We start from the raw sequence: 22238 nt of genomic DNA, 5'->3' as shown, positions 1-22238 counted from the left end.
GGGACTGTTTTTGACATGTTTGTGGGGCTCAGCTCATGTATACCAAGAAGTAACTCCCAATGCTGATGCTTTCTTGGGATTCCAGAGTGCATTGGCACGTGCTGGGATTTAGGTGGGTATTCGTGGCCGATCCGCGTATCTCTCCCAGAGCTGGTTTAACGTGTAGCCATTGGAGGCGCCTCTTACCATCGCTAATGACCTGTAGAACTTATAATTAGCAATTACCAACAGCGTAGAAAGACAGAATCAGAAAGTATCTTGTGCCAGTCAGAGATGACCATTAAGAGACCTGTATTCTTAGAGTGCACAATGCGCAGGCAAGTTGCGCACACTATTACGTTTCAAATGCTGCAACATCAGGAGAACCGCCTGCTCGTCCAGTTCATCTTTGAGACCGCTTCTTGAGTCCGTCTCATTCTAGCCATGTGTAGCGAACGCACACTTAGAGCCAGTTCTGCGACCATGTCTAACCCGGCTGGGCCTGCTAGTGCATTCACGTGCGCCGCACGCGTCACTGGCGCGCCCCCGCGTTTGCCTACGAAGATTGTCGTATTTTTTGAGTCACCGGACTACGTGGCCGGTGCACCAACATCGGTGACTCAAAAGATACGACAATCGTAGTTTGTAGCTTGCTCTCACCTAGATAGCGTTTGCCCACAGCACACCTGTTCATTATATAATACTTTCCTCACCTTCAACACAACTGCACCTAAGCTACTATCCTAAAGAGCGATAACTCTAGCGATAATAAACCGTGAATACGTAGGTTGCAAAGAATCTGCGTCTACTGTTGCACGCTAAGGTCTGTCACTACCAACCCCAGATTCAAAGCAGGAGTCGCCAGGACCATAAGTCGAGGACGAATCATGAGGAAGAACCGGCGCGCAAATCGCAAACGGATGGGGAAGGACAACAAGAGTCGATCTTCCGCAGCTCACAACCCGGTCGCCTTGCACCCCAAACTCGAGACTGGATCCGCGGATGGAGCGGGAATCGGCAGTAGGACCCCGCCTATGGCAAAACACTCCCCAGACGCCAATGAGGTCTCATCAGATACTATTTCCACCGCGTACAGCGCCCACATCGAGCCTACCGAGGAAGAGACGACAACACTTCTCGATCAGCTCGACGACTTCGAACCTTGGAACGTCGCCGTGCTGCTAAAGGCGGCACGTAGAGACGCCGACACCTTGAAACCTTTCCTAAGCCAGAATGCTCCTGCTCAATGGGGCCAGCTACAGCCTTTGCTTAGCAAGATGACTCAGTGGAACAAACTCTCATATGAGAAGGCTCATAAGGAACTTGCCCCCGATATTTATGGCGAAGAAGACTGGGCCCGCTTTCAGGAGTCGGGCGAGCGCGTTTGGGCAGATCTCCAGGGGTGGATCTTGACGAAACTTAACTCGGACCTCAAGGGCATGCAAGAGTACTGCCAGAAAGCCTACGAGTCGGTTCACACCAGTGACTCAAATGCACTTCCTTGGGAGACTTTCGACGCATTATGCTGCGCTTGCCTCGTTCCTCTCGAGGTAGCGCTTGTCGGCTGTGGGAAGGATAGCCGAGAACCTAATGATGCTCGGCACCAACTGTTGAGCAAATGGGTTGAGCTGGAGCATGACGATCCGGAGGAGTGCGTGCCGACGCTCCCAGAGACGTTTAAACTTAATGAACAGTCGCTCTTGGGGACTATTGACAATACCCGTGGCAGAGAGATTATCGATTGGCACGCCCTCTTCTATTTCTTTGGAGCAAAAGCTCAGCCACATCTCGGGAAAGGAATTCTATTTGAGTACCGCCTCAAACTAAACGGCAATTATACAAAGAAGTGGCTCACTCCATTGGACACCACCTACGTAGCGCCCAAGGAGGATTCCGACGACGAATACGAGGACGAGTCAACACGCGCCGATTTCCAAGCCTTCTTCATAATTGAGGACAAGGATGGCAATCCCAAGTTCGCCGGTCTGCAGCTAGGCTATATCGAGTACTGCTCCCACAGTGGAAAATGGTCCGAGTCCAACATCGCGGTAGCTCTTAGGGGTGTTGGCACGATTAATCCTGGACAGTACCCGCAGCACCGGCTGCCCTGCCGCTCACTAGGACGGGACGGCCTATGCGTTATCAATCCCTTCGCATTCGAGGATCTTAACAATAAGGATACTGCCAGCGAGGAGAAGGCTATCTTGGATGATCTTCAGCTTCACACGGTGCTCTGGAGAGGTGCCCTACCGGAACATAGAAAGGATTGCGGGCCAACCATCACTCTCGGTAAATTCGTCTCGTATCGCGCAGATGCAAACTACGGTGGCCTCCTCCGGCTAGGTAGTAATTAACAGGGGTTAGAATTGATGGATGGGTCAGGTTAGGCCCATATGTAGACAGTCTTGTGCTGCGGTTGCCCTTTGTCAGAGATAGTCTAGGGTCCATAGCGGGAATGGATGATCTACGTTCGGTAACCTAACCCTTTTTATTATTACATGTACTGGAACGCGAAGGAACACGACTATTAAAGTCGTTCATACTCCCTCGCATCGTTGCCCCTAGTATGTGATAAGGTCAAGCGGGGCTTCGCTGCTGTCTCTTCCTTTGGGTAGGCGATGATTTGCATGCTCAATGACGGCATTTTTCGCGAGACAGGAGTCATGGAGCCATTTTGAGCAGAATTCGCGAGTGCGCATTTCGGTCTGGTTCTGAAAGGCCTTTTGTCGTTGGGATGGGAGCGGGAGGTAGGGCCCGCCGGGCGATTCTGGAGGGAAGGCGGGGTTAGAGAATGCACCAACTCTCGCTGTTGCGCGCCGCAGAAGAACATGCGAGATTGCAGTGCACCGAGTACGTACTAATGGGGAAAAGAAAAGAATTGTCATAGACCCGATAGCGCAACCTAAGCATAGACTCCCGTGATATTTTGTCTCCGCCACATCTGCCACAGCTACATCCTTCCGTCATCTGCCAAACCGCAAGCCGTCGCAGGAGTGTGAAGACCCCGCAACAGCCACACCACCATACCACCACAGGATGCGCCTCTTTTCTCTCACTGGCTGCGCGGCAATTGGTTGTGTTGGCGGAGAGCAACGCTGAGGTCGCAGCCAGCACGGTTAGCCCTGCATGCGGTGACGCAGCAGCCGGTGCGGCCTGAGAGGGTGAGGACCCAGTCGGAGACCACCATTTCCCCTGTGCAGAGGCTAGAGACGGTCTCCAAAGCCACAACTTGCGTGTGCGACGAAAGCACGTGCGTCTTTGTCGTCAGGTCCACATCTGGCAGGGCTTCCGCGCCAACATACTCGTCAATATCGTACGTCCACGCAATGTGGAGCCACGTCATTCCCTCGAGCTCTCGCATCTCCAGGACTAGGGCGGGATCCACCTGGCGGGCGCCATCGACAATGCTCACAATGTTCACAAAGGAGCCGATTCTGACGAACGTACGGGGCGCGATGCATTCCGAGTTGAGACGCGGGAGGATTGCCCATCGAGGCCGACCAGCACGGCGGGAAGAGCGAGTTAGGGAGACTCTGAACTTGAACGGCTGGGCACCGTTGGAACTTATTGAGTGGCAGCGGAACGCGGCTACAAGCTGTCATTAGCTAAAGCACGAAAACTGGGAGTGAGCTCATACGAGGGCGAGCAGCTTTCAGATTAGCAATAGGTATTCCCTCCTCGCCCTCGCCCTCGCCCTCGTCGTCAGTGTAGTCTTCCTGCTCAGCATTCTCCTCATCCCGCTCCTCAAGTTCCGTAACCTCCTCCGCTGGATATTGGCCCTGTGCGGCCTCTGCAAGGCTCGATGCCATGTCTTCTAGAGTGTGACCGCTGGTGTGTCGCGCATGCGTAGAAGGGAGGGTGTGGGTGCTAAGGACTCAGCCCGCGGGGTTGTCACGACGTGGTGTTGTTGTAGTCAGCGCCTGCTCGGGCAGGGCAAAGGGCAAATAATGAAGCAGAGGCCGAGACGCGTCGCGCGAGGGTAGGAGGAGGGGCTGGTGTCGTGACAAACGGGATCACCGAGCAGCAGACGAGCAGCCGGGAAGCCGAAATGGAAAGCAGCCAGCGGGAACGTTGCCGATCGATCAGGGCTAACGCGTGATGGGAGGAGCGACGGATTGAGGATGCATCGAGATGGATAGACGAGGGGGGAGTTGGGTGTCGTGGGATAGCGCGTTGCCAGCGCGCGCAGCAGCAAAACTGTTTGTGCGCTTAGGTAAGCGAACGCCGGTTCGAATCTGAGTTGCCGGCATGAAGCCTCGACGGGCGCTCGCTGTCGTGACAGCGAGAATCAACGGCGAGCGCCATTTGCGACGGGCGCGTGTTCGTGCAGAGGACAGCTTGGAGGGCGGGCATCTTGTGTAGGCTGCGTATCTATTAATAAAGAGCGTGAGCGGAGGCGCGGATACAGTGCAGCGACGACAGGTGATGGGTAGCGATGGACGACGAGAGAGAGGAGGATGGAGGAAGAGTGGTGAGGAGCAGAGCGCACGTCAGATTTGTCACAGGGCGTAGCGCCAGGCTAAATCGGAGAATTATTCGGGTACCACGCAAGGGCGAAGCGATCCCTCAATGGTGGCGACATCTCCACCCAATCAACACTGGTGCCAACAACCAAGCCTCCTCCCCCGTGCACAGCATCCTTGTCCGAGCCTCTCCAGAATGCATAAGCAAAATATACTACGGTGTGGCGCTAGGCTTGCACAACGAGGCTCCCGTTAGAAACTTGCCAATCGAGCGCTTAAAGCAAGAGCGAGATTTGTAGAAGCTTCTCTAGGGAGGAGAAGGCACTGAAGCCGGGATCGCCTTGGCGCGCAGTTGAAAGCGAGCACGCTAATATCAGGGAATATCCAAGCTGAACCTTGAAACCCACTCCTAAACGTCGAGCACCCAGATCGAGCCAGTTCACTTCCCCGCTCTGTGCTGTACCCGGGGCGGGAGCGCGACGCTCCTGAACACGAAGGAAGTGTGCGACCATGGAATTCAATTATGAATTATTAATGACATGTGGAGTTCACGAGGCCTCAGATGTTCTGAGCGAGTGGTATCTCGCTCGAGGGCGAGGTGTTACGCCATCACGGTGTACATCCAGCTTCAACTTGCATCACAGCGAACGGTATGAGATAGGCTAGAGAGTCTAAAGATGCGGATGCAAATAGTGAGGAGGACACACTACACTTACTACATACTCTCTTTTGGACCTGGACGTTCCGGACCTACTCTTCACAATGCGGAAGTGGTGTATACACCATGCTGGGACTACGCGGTGAATACTGCAGGTCACATTGCTAGTAGGGAAATGCAATACACATTGCGGATATCGTGTAGTTAGGACCATTCATTCGCCGCACCTCTACTACGCTATCAAGGATGCAAACCATGGCCGCTACACTGTCTCCGCCCACCACATGCACCAATGCAGCACAGCCACCACCTTCATCGCATCAAAGCAGGTCCGTGTACTGCCCACAGCAACCTGTTCCCAGATAGTCGTCTTCTCCTCCGTCCGCGAGATGATGAGGAGATGCCAGTCGTGTCCCTGGGCGATCAGCAGGGGGATCGCAGGGCAGGATGCCGCAGTTGGCACGCTCGGAAGATACGACAGGCGATTGAGCCAGGCATCGGTCCATATAGCGATCTGCGGCTTGCCGTCTGTCCACGACTTGTTGGGGCCCTTTGTCTCGATGTTGATGGCGATGGGGTGGCTGCGGACAGGGTCGCGTGTGATGTGGTTCCAGGACTTCACCTTGGCTTGCGAAAGCGGGGTGAGCTCGCGCCAGGCTTGCTTTGCGGGGGTATCGGGTTTAAGCGTGACGATGTAGTCGATGACGTGTTTCGGGAGGCCTTCGGTGGTGCGGGCAAGCCACGGAGGATCGAGCTTGACGGTTTTCCTATCGGCGCGTTAGCTGGAGAACCGAAGGGGGAGATCCGACATACACGCCATGGACGGCAAGCTGACCCGCATACTTGCTGGTTTTGTGTGCAAGCTTGATGAGAGGGTACTGAACGTTAGCGTTCCAATCGTCCTCCGAGGTCCCCGTACCCCGATCATGCCGCCACCCAGCCGTCACAAGCTCTTGCAGGCGCCGCATCGAGGGCATCGAGCCGTACAATAGGCGCTGCCCTGGGTCGTTCGCCCACGAATACCGGAAGCGTTTGCATTCTGCGCCCAATATCAAGGGAATTACCTCCTCCAGGTCATCATACCCAAGGATGCCGATGCCGTCTGCAAACTCCCTTATCATGTCCCGCATTCTCATAACATCCACGCATTCTTCGTTCTCTTCATGATCGTGAAAGTTGCAGAAGACAAGCGAGTTCTCCGAGTCCTCCAGAGCCTGCAGCTGCTTCGTCGGGCTCAGCCGCCCGCTGTTGTGTGATTCGAGGGAGACGGTGTCAGAGACGGCGGCGTCGGGTTCGGTTCTGCGCGGCGAGGGAGGCTCGAACTGATGCAGCGAAGGAGGGAGAATACGCGGACCGGCAGCGACATCGCGGCTTCGTTTGGGCGGACGGGGCGTCTCCAAGTCGTCGCCGTAGCTGGCGTCCATGATGCGTCGCTTCTTCGCCGGTCGCGGGTTCTCGTAATTGTCGTGCGCAAAGCGATCAGTCGGGGTGTAGGGCACGTCTTGCGGGATTGAATCGACAGCGTCAATCCAGACAGAGATTTCGGCAAGGCTTGCGGGGCTCATGGGAGGTCGGCGTGCGCTAGATGGCGATGTGATGGGATGCGATGAGATGGAGTGGGTCGCTCGGGTGCCCACGTTGTTTTGGTCTTGGCGCGCTAACGGATCCCGGTAAAGCTGCACCGCATTCCGACCGACGGGTCAACTCGACGAGCACGCCCTCGCGAGCAGTTCGCCGCGAATATTGTCGCTGCTCGGCAATTCCTCTTAGCTGGTTACTACTGTGTTTCGTTCAAGGCGAAACCTCCGTTTGACCCGTGTTGTGGGACCATCCAGGATGTACAGCGATACTCTGCACCAACCCTCTTCAGCCTCACAGTTACCAGCCAATTTACCCCACAGGAGGCGCTCAGGGCATTGCAGATTCATCGGCGCTAGCGCCAATCATCATCACCGCCGGCTGGAACGCCGCTTCAGGCGCGGGTTTCTAGTAGAATATGAGCGGTGACCATCGAAGAGCGGTGCCTGGAGTGAAAGGATGGGGGATGTGTCACGGGTCAAGAAAAGTTCTAATGTACAGGATAGTTGACGTTTTTGTGCCTCCCGGAAAATCGCTCCGACCTACCGTTTTGGCAAGAAACCCTAGTACCGGACATCTATGCGTCGGAGAAATTCGCGGAGGAATTAGTCAGGGTGACGTGGATCTGATTAGCCAGCTGGAACGACGAAAGAGTGCATCTTGCTAGCGAACGCAGCGTAATCCCTAGATCTAATGTAGCGTCCCCATCCAAAACTAACCAGAATAGACAAGCAGAGCAAAGTTTGTTGAGGTTGTTGCGACAGTACGTGTTGCTTCTCGTTTAAATCCCTTTTCGTAATACAGAGTATACAACAATACCGTGGCCCAACATGGTTCCTCCAGCTCCGGCGAATGCATCAAGGCCGCGACGATGTAGGCTTCCATCAATTGACCCGACGAAAATGCCGTGCTGTGTCCACATGTCAGATGAACGCACCAAGCGCGCCAAACGAACCTCGCACTGACTCAACATGTTGTAAACATTTACGGCCTCCACTCAGCTGTCCTTTATATCTCAGCCGCGTCCCAATTCCCCACACTGGCTATGAGAAGCCGGCACCGCAACCGCGCCTGCTGCACACGACATCGACCACCGACGACGCGGACTGGAAAGCAAACTAGGACATCCTTGCAACCGAAACCTTGCGGAAAGTCACATGATTCAAAGAGATGCTCGCAGCGGCGAAACGCAGAATTAGCGCTGTAGGGGAGCAGAGCACCGAGGTTGAGGAGCTTCGGAGACACGGCTGTAGCGAGCGATGACGAAAATTGAAGGCTACTGGATGCAAGAAATCATGTCGGATATGAGGTAGAGGAAAAGGTAGTGAGGGTGGAACAAGTGACGGCGCAGAATCAAGAGTTGAAGGAAAGGATTACGCTCCAGCCGGGAGGCAGAGACGGGCATTGGGGAGACAAAGAAAAGGAAGACGAGAAGAGGCGAAGCTCGTCGGGGCGCGGAGAGAGGCTGACTTCTGCTTCCGATACAGCGGCGGCTCGAAGGGAGCGGGCTCAGCGATGCTGAGGTTGGCCGTCGAATGCACTATTTTTGCGATAATTCTCTGGAGCCAGGCTGCTGCGGTGAAGGTGCTGTGTGAGAATGAGAGTGCCGCCAATGTATCTAAAGGCAGGGGAAGGCGTAATAGAAGTGGGAGATCGCCCCTATTTAGTCTTTCCCTTCTAGAGGTCCAGATGAAGATCTGTGCGATTTAGCAGCGGTGTGGAAAGTTTGTCGGAAATTAGTCGTTTGCAGGATCAGTGAATGGGCATCGAGCGGGCGATATGACAGATATCAACAGCTCAGCTGTAACGTGGATGAGGCGGGTAGGTACTCTTCATCAGGTGGGAGACCGCAAGGGGTAGGAATAAGGTGCGGGTCTCTCTGGAGGTCAATTTCGAGGAAGTGGGCGAGGACTAACGCTTTATTTGAGGGCGCAGAAGGGAAGAGATATGCGGGATAGTAGGACGTCTCACTGAAATAGCGTGGGGCTTTAGATGGCGGGCACTCTGTCCTGGAAATAGTTAATTGCGAATTTAGGAAGATAAAGTGTACGGAGGATAGAGGAAAGAGGAGTAAGAACAGATGGGTTTAAGCTGAGGTATTATTGTCGCCGATGGTGGCTTTATACCCTTGTTACGATTTGAGCTTTCCAAGATTTTGAATAATCCCAAGGAGTAAGCAGCGAGTGTCAGGGGAGACATTTCCTAATCGTGTGGAGCAGCCGCCTGGTTATTAATTAGACTAGCCTAATCACACATACTACAAAGAACAACCAACCAGGAATGCTGCCAGGTGTTCTTTCAAAGCCCGAGAAACGACTCGAGGTACGCTCATCCATGGACTACTGCCGCAACGGAGGACCTCCGAGCATCCTCCAAAGAACGGAAAGGGTCGCAATCTGAGCCAACAATAGAATGCTAAAGCTTGCTAGAGAATGCGATTTGCTTTATCGCAACACTATTCAAGTTTTTCAATTAGATTCAATATAATCTACCCCCATGCCAACCCCGATTGGCTCATACTTCTTCCTAAAGCGGATTTTATCCTTCAATACATCGCACAAATGCTGCTTCTTCGGCAGAGCATCCAAAATTGCGCTTATCGTTTCTTCATGCTTCTCCTCCTGCACTGAAGTAAGCCGCTCAACGATCTTGTTTACCACCAAGTCCAGGTTTTCAGCGGCGAATTCTTGGGGGAGAAGTTTTGGATATACCCCAATGTTCTCTACGACGGCATCTAAGATAGCTTCAGCATCTTGCGCTTGGTCTTGCTTCGTTTTATCAAGGTTAGTGGAAGGTTCTGCATGCTTCTCCTTGAGAGACGGGGCCATGCAATTAATAACATTTTCCACTACGGCGCCTATGTCTTGAGCTATGTACTCACAGAAATATCCAATGTCCTCTAGATGGTGCGTGATTGCATGGTGCACCGAGGCTTCGAATTTAGCAAGCGCTTTTATCCTATCACCCTTTTCCTCACACTTTTGCGCATCTGCCGCGGGGGTGAGCGTCTCAACTCCGCCTCTAAAATGGTCTTGCTGGGGCGGATCCATATCTAACCTCGGGGGCACACACTTCTGAGAGTGAGCGAGTTCAATCTGCAGACACCCAATGTGATGCTTTGCATCCTTGAAATCAGCAGTCAACTTGCTAATCTCTTCCTCTTTTTGTTGGAGTTGATTCCCCCGTTCAGTAAGTTGATTCTGCAGATCAGCGACTTGTTGCTTCAACGCCGCAATCTCGGGGCTCTCGGGAGTTGATGGAGGAGTGCTAGAGGGCATGCGGATAGGTAAATTTAAGACGAGGACTTCTTGGGGAGCCATTTTCGTCGAAAGATCGAAGTGGAAGCTGCAGTAACGGTGGTGTAGGGCGTGATAGGGGCTTACCGGAAGCCTCTCAGGAGAATGATCTGTGGGTCTGGGAGAAAAGAGAAGAGATCTTAGCCATAGTTTTATACTTTCCTTTGGCACGAGCAGAGAGCGGTGTAAATGGAGGGTGAAGATAGTTGTGCATTCGTATACGAGGGGACGGAATACAGGATAAAGGAGTTGTGCAGTACAATAAAGGAGGTGGAGTGGAGGAAACCTCCATTGTGCAGGTTGCGATGCAGAAACAAGACAAGGGTAAGTGAGGTGTACAACGCACAATGGCAACGATACGACGGTCCAACAACGGCCACGAGAGGGAAGTTCGCCTAGCCGACGTGCGCCGCTGACCTTGTCCTGTCCCAGCTCTCTTCAACTTACATGAACCCTGAACAATGCCCACGGCGCGAACGGCACCCCCTTCCCCCTAGTCCACTGCACAAGTCCTCAGTTTTAGCCTCCTCTCCCATGCTATTGTTCTTCCAGTTCCCCCACCCCACCAACCACTCAATGAATTTCTCCGTCCCAACCGTAAATGCCTATCCCTACCCCGCAAATGCTCCACTCCCTTCTTGCACATTGTCGATGTCCTTGCTGAGCCAGTGTTCTGTAAACACTTTTGCGAGATGGAACCATCCACTTAACACTTGGCTTTCCACAGTGAAAAGGAGTTCTCGGATAAGAGGGATGTAGAGGAGGCCATGGAGCTCAGGAAATGCCGGCAGCGCCGAGAAAATACGTCTCGTAGAAATGGTCGCGGTCCCTAGCAGTCGACTGCAGTTTATTGACCGAGCGCGCTGGCGGTTTCATTGCCATGACAGGCTTTGCGAGAACTGGTATGGACTGAAGATGCACTGGACCTAGTATCCAGGCCAAGCCTTGTGGCGCCGGCGAAGAACGTCTCAAGGGGACCGTTGGAGCCATGAGCGATGGAGGCGCAGGTCGGCGGAGGTGAGCTCCTCAGCGGGTCTTGTAGCACGCTTGCATGGCCAGAGATGGTTTCTCTGTCTGCCTTCACTGGGTAGGTCTTATTCTTCATGTTCGCGGCCGAGAAAAGGTGGGCTCAAGTGGGCTCAAGTCGTTGATAAGAACTGCGTGGGAGCTTGATGGTCCTGGCTGGCGTCGTGTGTGCGCGGGTGAGCCAAGCGGCAAGGCTAGACCTGGTCGTCCTGTCAGCGCGAACGTGGAGGAATGGTCTGGAGAAGCTACCTCTCTGTCGCTGAGTATGCTGGCAAAATGGCGCACACTGTTCTGGTTGCTGTCCAGCGCGGCGTTATATGTGCAGCGCGAGGACGAGAGGGTGTGCGTAGGTTACTAGATAAAGAGCTCGAAAGCTTCATGTCGAGACCACTCCGTCATGAAGCTGCTTCTGATGTGGCTGTGGAACTGCTCCGCAGCTTTCACCGACGAATTCGACGCATTACTCTTTCACATAGCAAACTCGACCACTCCGCAGCTTTCACCGACGAATTTGGCGCACTCTGCAGACCGACCACACGTCAATTTTCCTAATCGCCTCCGCTGTTTCGATTGCCTCCACCCCATACACCGCTCTGCCTTCCATCTTTACACCGACGTCCGCCGTTTCCACCATCTCCACCCTGGATACCGCGCCACCTTCTATATTCACGCTGACGTCCGCCGCCCAGTCTCAGCTGTGAACTCCCGCAACCGGTCGACTCTCTCCCTTCACGCTCTCGAATTCCAACAGCATATCGGCCCTAGCTGCCTTCAAATTGGCAGGATACAGCGTCATGGAAATTTGTACAAGCGGAGACGGATGCGAGAAGATGTCCAAGGCGGCGGCGAAGGCGCACAGTCCGGTCAGGCGATCGACTCACGCAACTGGTCGACTGTTTTCTCCTTTCTCTCCCTCGGACTCCGGTGGCGTATCGGCCCCAGCCAACTTTAAGTGTGCTGCGAAGGCGCTCGGTCTGGTTAAGAGGCTCCGACGTCAGACTAAAGAAAGACTGCGAATCGCAAGAGCTAACCAAGAGTGCTCTTCGCGCTAAGCGAACGACGGTATCGAAATTCAAAGAACTCGGCGTGGAAAACCCTGATGAGGACGCTGTGTTGGAGGCCATTTCTATGCGTCGCAAATCGGCCTCTCTCAAAAGCGTTATGGAGGAAGCGGGTCGGACATACGGCGAACTGTTTAATGCTTTCGTCGAGCTGAAGACGGACGCGTTGCAAGAGAAGCTTAAGCAAGACGCGACCGCCATCTCGACCCTTTAAAACTGCTTGCTGTTGCTCAAGAACGTCGAGAGCAATATCTCCAAGGCCGAGGAGGACTTCGTGGTGGCCAAGCAGGAGGAGGCGAGCATCGAGGCACAATGGAAGGTCCGTGCGCAAGACGACGATGGGGAGGATCAGGGTGAGATAGCGGAAGGGTGGTCTAGATTCTTGGAGACTACACCTGGGGCTAGCTCAAGCTCATCGTCGCTTCCATGGCCTGACATGCGTCTCATCTCGCCCCGGGTGTGGGAGTTTGCGCGGGTGTCCTTAGTTCTGCATGGATTCGCCGAGAGCAGGGCAGGATTTTTTTCTTCGATGTCAGGATCTTTGGTGTTTTCGCGTACGACGATCGGCTGGATGGGAGAGGCAGCTGTTAGATATCTAAACCACTCATGCGCAACCACCACCACCACCTGCAGTCTCAACGCCAATTTGGGTTCTAGATCCATTTGATGATCCTTCCGCGGCGCCCACAGTTCCGCTTCCTTCTCATAACTCATTCGATGCCACGCGCCAGATATCTCATCCAACGCGTCGCTCCATCGCTCCATCAGTACTTGAAAACCCTCTCTTCACACTTCTCGAAGCTTACCTCCCTCCTCAATCGCCTCTCTGCCCTTAAACCTACTAGCACGACACATATCTCTCACCAAACGCCGACATGCTTGAGCTTTGAAATCGCCTTTCGGATCTCAAGCTCTATGGCCCGGAGCGGGAGCCACAGGTTGACTGAGGGAAGACGTATGCAGGGCTATAAGGTAGTAAAATGGGTGGAGAGATGACGTTCCTAACGGGGCACGACCTGGACAATTGTGGTTTCCCTTTCTTTGTCTTCCTCCCCCTCTTCTCATTCAATCCCGGCCTTCAATGCTGCAATATTCCGTGCTAGCCGCCGCCCATGCTCGCCTTGGAAAGTCTTCTTGCGCTGTGTGCCACCCTGTCTTATTTCAGCAGGGAAACTTCAACCTGCATGGTGTTGGCGTTGTCTGTGGTGGGACGAAGCTTGCTGTAAGTGGCTTGGAACTGCTCTGATAGCCTTGAGCATGCCGACGATAGCAAAGCGGAGTGGTTCTGGTGGCTAGGAAGGCCTGAATGTTGGTCTGCTGTGTCAGGCCTGTAACCGCAGAAGCTGTTGGTAGTTCCCATGACATCTTCGACGGGTGGCGGACTTCTTAATATGCAACTCGCTCCCGCCACTGCCCTGGGGCACTGACAGCTATATATTCCCTCGTGATCCCGCCACCACTCCTTGAAACTGTTCACGAGTTTCTTGGGTGTTTCCACAACACCCACACCGGGATGCTGTATGTGATCCTCTACTGCTGTAAGCTTCGGGCTCAAACGTATTCTTTTCGCTGGTGCCGCTTTATGCTTGGCGACTTCTAGATGGAACAAATGGTCCATTCAGTTTCACCGTAGAAGATGCGGAGCGCGTCAGCGCACGCCAAACTCGTTTGCGGCGAGATAACATCGATAATAGGTGTGGAGAATGGGCTCGAAGTGTCAGCGAGCGGAAGAGGAAGCGCTATTCTGCCACACTGTCATCGGATCCAAAGTTGCAGAGTCTTCCACCTCCTAATCGCCACCCTCCCACGTTTCCTAAGCGTATCCTTCTCTTCACCCATGTTTTCCGAAACGTACCCCAAGTCGATCCGCGGATTTGGGCATAAACCCCCTCACATCCAGCCACGCCTGAAACTTGTCGTCGGACGACGATGCATTCAAGGCTGATTCATTAAAGGCCGGCGCTCGATAACGCCAGCGACTCTGGAAGACGAAGTTTGGTCGGCTGGCTGACTGGCGCACCTCTCTGAACATAGATGCGCAGAGGTCAGCTTGGCCAGATAGTCGGTCGTCTTGTCTACTTCGTGCAGCTGCTCGTCGGGGTCCCTGCTCCAGGTCCTGGCAGACCTCTCTACCCGCTGGAGAAACTTGAGTATGACCATGACTTAGTTGTTCTGCTCGGGTGTGGCGAGCTTGCTGGCACTGCAGTCCCATGATGAATGAAGCTTTTGCCATGTATAGCGCAGGCGAGCTGTTAGCTGCGACTCTTGCTCCCACGTCCAGCGGATGGCGTTGGCGACATTTTGAGCTGCGTATCCGTACTCGGCGAGCCCCTGTCCGAGGTTGAGGGTGGTTTGTTGTGCTCGTTGACGAAGGCGTCGGTGGTGTTGCGGGGGATATGGTTGCTGGTCGACGGACGCCGGTCTGGTCTAGTAGAGGTTGCTGTCTCTGCGTCCTTCACTGCTTTGTCGCGTAGTACTGGGAGCATATCGGCGTGATGCGCAAGAGTGTCCGCCGACACAGTCGCAGCCCATGTGCTTATGTCATAGTGAAGGGTGCCTGGGACGTGAATGCCGGCTCCTTCTGATCCAGAACTTTCAGTGCTCCATATGCCCTAACAATGCCGTTGATGCTGCCTAGTAAAGCCTTCCCGGGGGCACTATTTGCTTGAACCCGTCCGCAATAGCGTCTGCTCTTGAGAGTTCTGATTTACGCAGCTCCTTGACCGTGTTGTCAATTCATTTCTGCACCTCGTCTTTTAGCTCGAGAAGGAGGAGCGGCGGGACGCAGTCACTAGGCGATTTGGTAGTTTGGTCCAGGCAGTTAATGAAGGAATAGCGCAGACGGACGGCTAACGGCTGACCGGCAGAATGTTATCCAGCAGATCCACATGCCCGCATTATCCGTGACCCATGCGCCGCTCCCGCTGAAGCCGCCTCAAAGCCTGGGAGGTAGGTGGTTCCAGCTCTTGTGTAAGAGGACGGCCAGGAATAACAACACACCGACGCAGAAGAGCATGGATATCAGGCAGGGCAAGGAAAATCGAGAGACGGACTTGATGAGCCGAATCCAGTTCGTCGACGCATTTGCGTTCTCCAGGCCTAAACTAGTCAGAAATGAGAAGGAGAAGGGTTTCTCTAGTGATCGGATGTACTCACAGTGCTTGTCGATAACGCTATCGGTAGAACCATAGCAGAGCTATGGCCAACGCAAGGACAACAAGGCTGATCGGGATGGCGACCCGTGTCTCTGCGAGCCACTGCACCTATTCTTCTATGCTAGACTAGTCATTTTCGTTGAGCCCAACTCATGATTGGTTGTCGTGGTCATGGTCAGTGAGCCAGAAGACGAGCGCGTTGGTGGGCATGTGGGAGTCAAGCACCCTTGGGCCGTGAATAGTAACCGAGTGCTCTCTGAAAGCTCACGCGTTCATGACCGGCGGTGAAAGGCGCTGCAGATTGCTGTGTGCCTGCATGCATTCACAACGTCCCGGCGCAGCCACACCTAGCAAGCGGGACATGGGCTGCAGCATGCATTCACATCGTCCCAGCGACGGGCAATCAGCGGTGAAATGCGCTGCAGGGTACTGTGCTTCGGCATACATCCACTTCGTCCCGGCACAGTGGGTTTCATCGCCCAATCCCGACGCAGACCAGATGCCCAGGTGTAACACCCGACCTCACTGGAGACTCCACACGCTTCCGCACACGCTGCAAGATGTCAACGCAATCTCATATCGTCGCCACAACTTCCACACATTCCCCTCTTTCGCATTCCTTCATCAGTGTCACCCTGCTGCAGCCGGAATCCAGCCTCCTCATCCACGTATTGCCCTCCAATTATACGAACGACCGTTGTATCTTCCCTTCTCCTTCTTAGCCCTCTGGCGAAAAAGAACTGGGATGGATCGACAGGGTGTCATTTGTCACTCGACCTGGCAACGCTCAAGCTGCGCCTCACATACGCGTATCCTCTCAAGGGCGACGGCTCAGCTAAGCAAAAGAAGCAGTAGATCGCGAGTGGTTGGGGCAAGGAGGCAGGCTTTGAACACGTCTTGCTCCTGTGTCCTTGTATAGTGCGTCTGCTGGAAACCTAGAACACCGAGCCACGCGAATCTATGCGCAAGTGGAGCAAGGCCTTCGAGGCTTGTAAGCGTGAATTTGGCATACTGCCGCCGGAGGAGAAGCACTGGGATGAGCGGGTCGAGGATGACACCAAGGATGCAGGGAATGGCGAAAACGGTGCTGGTAAGGCGACAGACGAGGACTACCCTGAGCACTGGGTGACTATCAATCTCTCCTAGGGTCGGGGCTCTAATGCTTTGAAATGGAATGCGCGATCCTCCAGCGAACATAAAGGGTTTCGAAACGGCCTTCGCGCGTCACCTGGATGTACAGGGCTGAGACTCTCTAATTGGACATAGGATCTGGAGAGAATGATGGAGCCCCCGTGTATTTATAGTACGCGGCCATAGGTATGTCGACGTCAGGTCGAAAGCCAGCATGAAGAGGGCACGGCCTTGCTCCAAGAGTCTTGAGAGTTCGTTCTTTACGGCCTTAAGATTGGTGAATCGGCTTGCAGTTTCTTGGAAGGAAGTTGATGCAACTAAATCAGATCCACAAGTCGGGGGTTTGAAGAAGGCCGGTAGTGAGCTCACGTTCAAAAGGTTGAAACAAAAAGCTAGGCCATAACACTTCGCCGACGCACCCGGTGAGGGATTGGGGTTTGAGGGCGGCGAGCGGTTCGGCAGATTAGAGAGGATGGATGAGATCATCGTGAGTAGGATGGTGTTGGTGTTGCGGGTGTGTATGTAAGAGTTCCTGGCGAGGTAGAGCAGAAAGATACAGCAGTAGCAAAGCCCTGCTCTCAGCCGCTTGTTGGCTCCTCGGTATCGTCAGACTCTTGGTCTGAGGTTGTCGAGATCTTCATTCCCTCGATTTTAGTTTGTCGAACTGAGTCTCCGATGTAGTCTCGAACATGTCAAAGAATCTAATGCGGGCATGGGCGGTCTTCTAAACCGGTGGAGCGGCGCTGGCTTATGCGCCCTGAGCAGCAGCTAGTAGTGCATGCCAGCCGTTTTGCACACGAGTATATATCGGGATGCGAACGGAATGTATAGATGACGGTATGTTGAGACCGGCCTGAGAGACGTGGAGTTAAATAGGCTTCGGCACTACACGGAGTTGTCGACATTGTCGTAGAGCATCGGCCGGCCTGCCTCTACGACGTAGTATATGCAGCACTAAGAGCGCCCCCAATTCGCGCTCCCCTTGGTGGCTCTTCTTGCTCACATTGCCCTTGAAGGGGGTGAGCTGATCTTGCCAGACTCTTAGGTATTTGGCGGGGGCTACCAACAGCGGTCCTAGCAGGCCTCGATCCTCTGGGGCCATAGGGTCAAAGACGAGCAGTCGCGGTGGGTGATGGGAGCGGTCGTTTTGACTGGGATGCTTGAGGTGTGTTTGCTTGTAGCGATACCGTTGCTTTGGGGCTGGCGGGATTGTGCTTTGGAGCTATACCTCATGTCTTTCAGCGATGGCCGGCAGAGAGCTCAGTGATGTAGTTGAAATGGAGATCCCTGTATTCAGAGGCCCTGGCACGGGAGTTGGGGTTAGAGGTTTTTGCTGGTGTTGCTTGGACTGCAAGGATGGTTTCGTTTCCTAGGATCTTCGCGTACGTGGCTACGTGCTGAGCAGCCAACAATATGCTCAGGACTGTCTGCCAGCGGTCTCGCGCACGGTATATATTAGTATAGCGAACAGAATATATAGATGACGGGAGTGACAAGGCTGCCCCGAGAAACATAGCCTCGAACGTGTTTTGGCAAGAAGGCCTTGTCACGACGACGCGGACCGGAGCCTGCATGGCATGAGGCCGTCTGGCGAAGTATATATATAAGAGCAGGGCCGGGCGGACCGTGGCAGTGGTAGGTCCTGACCATCCTGTGGGGAGATGGAGCCGTCGAATTAGGCAGGGGTAGAATGAGAGGCGCAGATGCCGGGGGATTGCGATGCTTCTGGCTGAACTTATCCGAGATACGGATTGAGGAGGTCAGAGATGTAAGCACAGCTGTGATGGTGATAGTATATGTATATATATATCTGGGATCGTCCTTTCGCACGTCCTCCTTTGTTCGCATATCCGCCGCTGGAAGGTTGGCGCTTAGTCGCGGATGAGCGCGAAGCGGTCTCAGAGGTAGTAGTTGCAGCTACAAACACGAGTGAGCGGTTAGCACAAAGTTCGAAAGATGCAACAGCAAAGCGGCGCTAACTTACTGCTATTATATCCGTCGCGTTTGGCGCTTTCGTGCAGCGCGCTCGGTTCTCGCCACGAAGCAACTAGCTTGCTCTTGCCCTTGTTCCGACCAGTGTTGCTACTCAGCTTCTACATTGCAAGATCGAGCAAGGCGTCTCCTTCATCGGAACGAGACTCGAGACGTCAGACTCGGAGATGTGAGGGTTAGAAACGGACTAATGCTTCGGGTCAGTTGTTAGGCTATGAATTCGTGGGACTTGCTTACGCGTAGGTATATATATAAGGGCAGGGCTGCCTTCCTGTAAGCCCGTTCGCGTTGCTGTCCTCATATTGGGGCATGTCGTTCCCATCAGCTTCCGAAACTTGCTGAAGGTTCCGAGAGCGATGCCTGACTGCTCATCGCACAATCAAGCAGTGGATATGAAGGACGATCTGCGTCCACGGAGCCTGTGAAGCCAAGCCGCTTGAGGAACTTCCGTTTTCTCAGGGATATCCGCGACTTAGTAAGTGAGACCCTTCCACTGGACAGAGGGACCGGGGGCCTCAGTGGTCGTGACTTGGCCCTGTATGGCAGTGGTCTGATTTACCGGAGCGGAATTGATATATCCTTCGATAGCAGCCCTCTGGTGGTCAACTGCCCTGGTGAGTTGGACAATGATGGAGGCTCCATGTATATATAGAAGTGGTGTAGTAGTGGCCGAGTTTGTTTGACCCAGACGCGAGCAGAGTCGATGCGGATGTTGACGAGGCAGTCGAAGCTGAGTGCGTAGACGTAGTCGAGATAGGTTGCGGTCACCTACCATTAGATGACGGCATCCAGCCCAGCAGAAGGGCTCTGCGCGATCCGCTCGTGAGGCAATGTCCCTGGAGCAATGAACGCTAGGTTGCATTCGCTGAGATGTAGTAGACTCTGCCGATTGATACTGGACGGAAATATATATAGGATATCGGAGCGGAAGTGCGGGCGGATTTGCGGGCAGGAAAGGGTTTCTTAAGCTGGAGCTCCGAGTCAGCAACGTTGATAGAACCGTGGTGAAGGGGTAAACCGTACGACATCGGAAAGGGACCTTCGACAGACCCAGAAGGAGCGCGCATTGTGAACTGCTGGCAGACGAAGTCCCATCGCTTGCCTTCTTCTTTCCCAGACTAACATTGGCTCCATACGTGGCGTTGGGAGAGGGCCCATTCATAGTGTTCGAAAGGCTGCCGTCGGCTTCATCCTCGGACTTGGAAATGGTTTCATTCGCTGGTGATGCAATGCCGGCGAACTGCCGTCCCGGAGATGATGTAGACGGCATTGGAATATATAGTGTTCGCTACTGAGTTGCATCCAGCCCTGAACGAGAGAAGGCGGGAAAAGAAGACATGAACATGAAGAAGACGAAGACGAAGACGAAGACGAGGACGAAGACGAAGACGAGGACGAAGACGAAGACGAGGACGAAGACGAAGACGAAGACGAGGACGAAGACGAAGCACGGCCGGACGCCAAGAAGGAAGATGAGTGGGGGAGGAAGAAGGAGACAATGAGATGACCCTACAACAGCAGAGCAAGCTCCCAATCGTAGTGACGTGGCACCTGTCACCGCATTTATAGCAGAGCGGGTTCCCACTTCCAACTCAGGGGCCTCTCCACATGATCCCGACGGAAGCATCGGTATCCGTCTCCGCAGCATGCGGCGCGCGACGGGAGGCATAGCGGTGGAAATAACAGGCGTCGTTTGCGTCGGACGGGAGACGGGATCGTGTTTCGTTGACCACGGCAGTCGGGTTCAATCTGGGCGGAAAGATGCCGTCTGGGCAAGCCCTGCACTGCATTGGGCCACTGCCAAGGGCACTAAGATTTAGCGCGAACATCAGGATCGCTGGGGCTGGAAAGCCGCGCAGGGCTGTGATTGGATGCAGCCATGTGGCGGTGCACTGGCAGATCTCTTTCAAAGTCGGGCGCACAGATATGACGAGGAGCTTGAAGGCAGCCAGGCTCTCAAGCATCCAGAGCTGTGTTTTGGCTCGGTGCAACATAACGTATTACGGATGCGCCTCGCTCCACGGAAGATTACTGTAGTGAATCCTCTCGCAATAGGTAGTGAAAGCTTTAGTGTAGATTCCACTGAAGCGCTGCATGCAGTATGGGTCGCCTTCGAAAGTGTCAAGCCTTCAATTCTTCTCCATGTCGTGCTAGCATCTCCGCCGTTATCGCACGATCAAGACGGAGGCATTAGTGGACTGCGAGGTTGCTATACCAACTGACGGCAAGCCCACGTCCATCAAATGGTTGCTGTTTGTCGTGAATAACCAGGCAGAAGGCGGATAGGGCATAGCTCCCGTCCTAACGACCTATCTCCAATACCGTCGCGCTTAATCTTCGTCTCGCAGTTCCCACAAGGCCTGCTCCGCGAGACTGGGCTTGAAGGTGCCAACAGCGTCAACAGCGCCTACAGCACCTCCAATCTCGTTGTTATCCTAGAGTAGAATCTCAGCATTTGCAGTACAGGGGCACGAAAACGTGTGCGTCCGCAGCAACAGCGTAGAGGAAAGGAAATCTGTTGGTGCTGCTACACTCCTTGCTTCAATCCATGGGAACGGGACGGGTAAAAGGTGTCACTCCTCACCCTTCGCAGGCCGCTGGCAGACACGGAACTTCTGCGGTGTACGGCGCATGGGTCAACACACTCTAGCGGGTGGTCGGATGGGGCCCCCAGTCCCTGTCAAGATACGGTCGCAGCGTTGGCCAGGCACTTTGTCTAGCCTTGGGTGATATCTCCTGGATAATGTCATGATGTTGACGTTTAGATTCCAAGGCCCGAACAGAGGAAGCTCGTTTGTGGGTTTTGTTCATGCTTGGTAGCGAATTCGACGGCATGATATCTACTCGGTTTGCACCAGGCTTGAAGAGTGGAGTAGACGACCTTGCTCATCCTCTGCTGCCAGCCCTAGGGAATTGTTTAGACTTCGCTCGTATGTAAGAGTTTGAAGGTGAGCTATGTTGATCTTAATGTGTGTATGTACGGTGTAGGGTTGTAATTGTTCACCGCGGTAACGATCCGTTAAAGAAATGGCAGGCAGCTTGACGCGTGAGTCCTCGATAACTGACATGTCAAATGCCAGCCACACCAGCGCCGCAGTCCGCATGGACTCCACCACGAACCAATGGTTGCTGCATTCCAAGCAACCCGACAACAAAAGGTGCCCAAAGCGCCCCCGTACCCTTTCGCGAGTGCCAAAGAAACCCTCGCCGCATACGAGGTTGGGCTTCGCCTGCCCTCAAAACGCGCCAGCCGCATCTTCTTCACCTGCGGCACAAAGGCTTCCTCATCCCGTAGCAACCATGTCTTCACGCTCTACGTCGTCACTACTACTAATACCCCAGCCGCTGATACTTATACCTGGCATATGCAATGCACCTCGTTGACCCCGCGGGCGCCGAAGCTCTCCCCTCGCTTGAAACCGCAACCGCGACGACTCTTTTATACGTAAACGTGCAAGCCCAAGAGCAAGCCAAGAAAGAATGCATCGAGATCAAAAAAGCGCTGAGCGGCCTGCTTAGTGTGGTGGCCGACGTGCGCAAAGTGCTAATGCGGGCATCGCCGGAGAACAACGGGCCGACCTCCTTTGATTCCAATCGACGAATATTGCTTGATTCCAGAATTGATTATCGATCGATAACGTAACCATTTTCTTCCGGCCCATCCCGTCTTATCCTCTCTCATACTTCTCTTCTCTTCCTATTTCCTCCGCGCTTCCTTTTCTCCATTTCTATTAGAGACATCCCTATCAAGCGATCCATCACGAGACATCTTAATATTCAACCCCACATCTGCGATGGAGCAAAAGCAACGAGTGCAGGTATCTAATCTTGGCCATTCATGGCAATACCTAATTGACAGTGCTGTTCGAATTGGCCGCTTAGAAACTGTCTACATCCCC

At 53.9% G+C, this 22238-nt stretch overlaps 10 protein-coding genes across 10 annotated transcripts; 3 read left to right on the top strand and 7 right to left on the bottom strand.

The window, feature by feature from the left end:
• Window positions 1-866: 866 nt before the first annotated feature.
• BU26DRAFT_558984 (uncharacterized protein) lies at window positions 867-2333 on the top strand (the record flags this gene model as incomplete). Its single annotated transcript, XM_033832638.1, has 1 exon — window positions 867-2333. One exon carries the CDS (start codon window positions 867-869, stop codon window positions 2331-2333), a length of 1467 nt encoding a protein of 488 aa, XP_033689289.1.
• A 27-nt stretch (window positions 2334-2360) lies between these two features.
• Window positions 2361-3988, bottom strand: BU26DRAFT_135813 (uncharacterized protein). Its single transcript, XM_033819746.1, has 5 exons — window positions 3617-3988; window positions 3282-3567; window positions 2838-3235; window positions 2448-2746; window positions 2361-2389 (listed from the first exon to the last, which is right to left on the bottom strand). Exons 1-4 carry the CDS (start codon window positions 3786-3788, stop codon window positions 2541-2543), a joined length of 1062 nt encoding a protein of 353 aa, XP_033689288.1. The 5' UTR covers window positions 3789-3988; the 3' UTR covers window positions 2361-2389; window positions 2448-2540.
• Window positions 3989-5166: 1178 nt separating this feature from the next.
• On the bottom strand, window positions 5167-6698 carry BU26DRAFT_514239 (uncharacterized protein). Its single transcript, XM_033827790.1, has 2 exons — window positions 5914-6698; window positions 5167-5867 (listed from the first exon to the last, which is right to left on the bottom strand). The coding sequence occupies exons 1-2, from the start codon at window positions 6663-6665 to the stop codon at window positions 5363-5365; spliced, it is 1257 nt and encodes a 418-aa protein (XP_033689287.1). The 5' UTR covers window positions 6666-6698; the 3' UTR covers window positions 5167-5362.
• Window positions 6699-9146: 2448 nt separating this feature from the next.
• BU26DRAFT_582742 (uncharacterized protein) lies at window positions 9147-10064 on the bottom strand (the record flags this gene model as incomplete). The annotated part of the gene is made up of 1 exon (XM_033834538.1): window positions 9147-10064. Exon 1 carries the CDS (start codon window positions 9996-9998, stop codon window positions 9147-9149), a length of 852 nt encoding a protein of 283 aa, XP_033689286.1. The 5' UTR covers window positions 9999-10064.
• A 1161-nt stretch (window positions 10065-11225) lies between these two features.
• Window positions 11226-12180, top strand: BU26DRAFT_135774 (uncharacterized protein). Its single transcript, XM_033819745.1, has one exon. The coding sequence runs from the start codon at window positions 11398-11400 to the stop codon at window positions 11950-11952; it is 555 nt and encodes a 184-aa protein (XP_033689285.1). The 5' UTR covers window positions 11226-11397; the 3' UTR covers window positions 11953-12180.
• A 1477-nt stretch (window positions 12181-13657) lies between these two features.
• BU26DRAFT_500061 (uncharacterized protein) lies at window positions 13658-14547 on the bottom strand (the record flags this gene model as incomplete). The annotated part of the gene is made up of 3 exons (XM_033826470.1): window positions 13658-13813; window positions 13917-14284; window positions 14337-14547. 3 exons carry the CDS (start codon window positions 14545-14547, stop codon window positions 13658-13660), a joined length of 735 nt encoding a protein of 244 aa, XP_033689284.1.
• A 669-nt stretch (window positions 14548-15216) lies between these two features.
• Window positions 15217-16288, top strand: BU26DRAFT_135729 (uncharacterized protein). Its single transcript, XM_033819744.1, has one exon. It carries the CDS (start codon window positions 15491-15493, stop codon window positions 16133-16135), a length of 645 nt encoding a protein of 214 aa, XP_033689283.1. The 5' UTR covers window positions 15217-15490; the 3' UTR covers window positions 16136-16288.
• Window positions 16289-17802: 1514 nt separating this feature from the next.
• BU26DRAFT_500060 (uncharacterized protein) lies at window positions 17803-18650 on the bottom strand (the record flags this gene model as incomplete). Its single annotated transcript, XM_033826469.1, has 4 exons — window positions 17803-18125; window positions 18178-18264; window positions 18332-18429; window positions 18577-18650. 4 exons carry the CDS (start codon window positions 18648-18650, stop codon window positions 17803-17805), a joined length of 582 nt encoding a protein of 193 aa, XP_033689282.1.
• A 40-nt stretch (window positions 18651-18690) lies between these two features.
• On the bottom strand, window positions 18691-19516 carry BU26DRAFT_135713 (uncharacterized protein). Its single transcript, XM_033819743.1, has 2 exons — window positions 19363-19516; window positions 18691-19307 (listed from the first exon to the last, which is right to left on the bottom strand). The coding sequence occupies exons 1-2, from the start codon at window positions 19404-19406 to the stop codon at window positions 18812-18814; spliced, it is 540 nt and encodes a 179-aa protein (XP_033689281.1). The 5' UTR covers window positions 19407-19516; the 3' UTR covers window positions 18691-18811.
• A 415-nt stretch (window positions 19517-19931) lies between these two features.
• On the bottom strand, window positions 19932-20437 carry BU26DRAFT_582734 (uncharacterized protein; the record flags this gene model as incomplete). Its single annotated transcript, XM_033834537.1, has 1 exon — window positions 19932-20437. Exon 1 carries the CDS (start codon window positions 20331-20333, stop codon window positions 19932-19934), a length of 402 nt encoding a protein of 133 aa, XP_033689280.1. The 5' UTR covers window positions 20334-20437.
• Window positions 20438-22238: the final 1801 nt, after the last annotated feature.

Source organism: Trematosphaeria pertusa, assembly GCF_010094035.1.
Source record: "Trematosphaeria pertusa strain CBS 122368 unplaced genomic scaffold BU26scaffold_2, whole genome shotgun sequence".
Lineage (NCBI taxonomy): Eukaryota > Fungi > Ascomycota > Dothideomycetes > Pleosporales > Trematosphaeriaceae > Trematosphaeria > Trematosphaeria pertusa.
This window is presented reverse-complemented; position numbering and strand designations above follow the sequence as displayed.

What these genes read in the sequence shown, in the direction of transcription:
- BU26DRAFT_135813 (XM_033819746.1), bottom strand. Translation starts at nt 3,788, where the DNA reads ATGGCATCGAGCCTTGCAGAGGCCGCACAGGGCCAATATCCAGCGGAG. An exon ending in TGGACGTACGATATTGACGA is followed by an intron (nt 3,236 to 3,281) that starts GTATGTTGGCGC and finishes CTGACGACAAAG; the next exon opens with ACGCACGTGCTTTCGTCGCA. An exon ending in TTCTTTTCTTTTCCCCATTA is followed by an intron (nt 2,747 to 2,837) that starts GTACGTACTCGG and finishes CCTTCCCTCCAG; the next exon opens with AATCGCCCGGCGGGCCCTAC.
- BU26DRAFT_514239 (XM_033827790.1), bottom strand. Translation starts at nt 6,665, where the DNA reads ATGAGCCCCGCAAGCCTTGCCGAAATCTCTGTCTGGATTGACGCTGTC. An exon ending in CAGCTTGCCGTCCATGGCGT is followed by an intron (nt 5,868 to 5,913) that starts GTATGTCGGATC and finishes ACGCGCCGATAG; the next exon opens with GAAAACCGTCAAGCTCGATC.
- BU26DRAFT_135774 (XM_033819745.1), top strand. Translation starts at nt 11,398, where the DNA reads ATGAAGCTGCTTCTGATGTGGCTGTGGAACTGCTCCGCAGCTTTCACC.
- BU26DRAFT_135729 (XM_033819744.1), top strand. Translation starts at nt 15,491, where the DNA reads ATGACCGGCGGTGAAAGGCGCTGCAGATTGCTGTGTGCCTGCATGCAT.
- BU26DRAFT_135713 (XM_033819743.1), bottom strand. Translation starts at nt 19,406, where the DNA reads ATGCGCGCTCCTTCTGGGTCTGTCGAAGGTCCCTTTCCGATGTC. An exon ending in GAAGGTCCCTTTCCGATGTC is followed by an intron (nt 19,308 to 19,362) that starts GTACGGTTTACC and finishes TCGGAGCTCCAG; the next exon opens with CTTAAGAAACCCTTTCCTGC.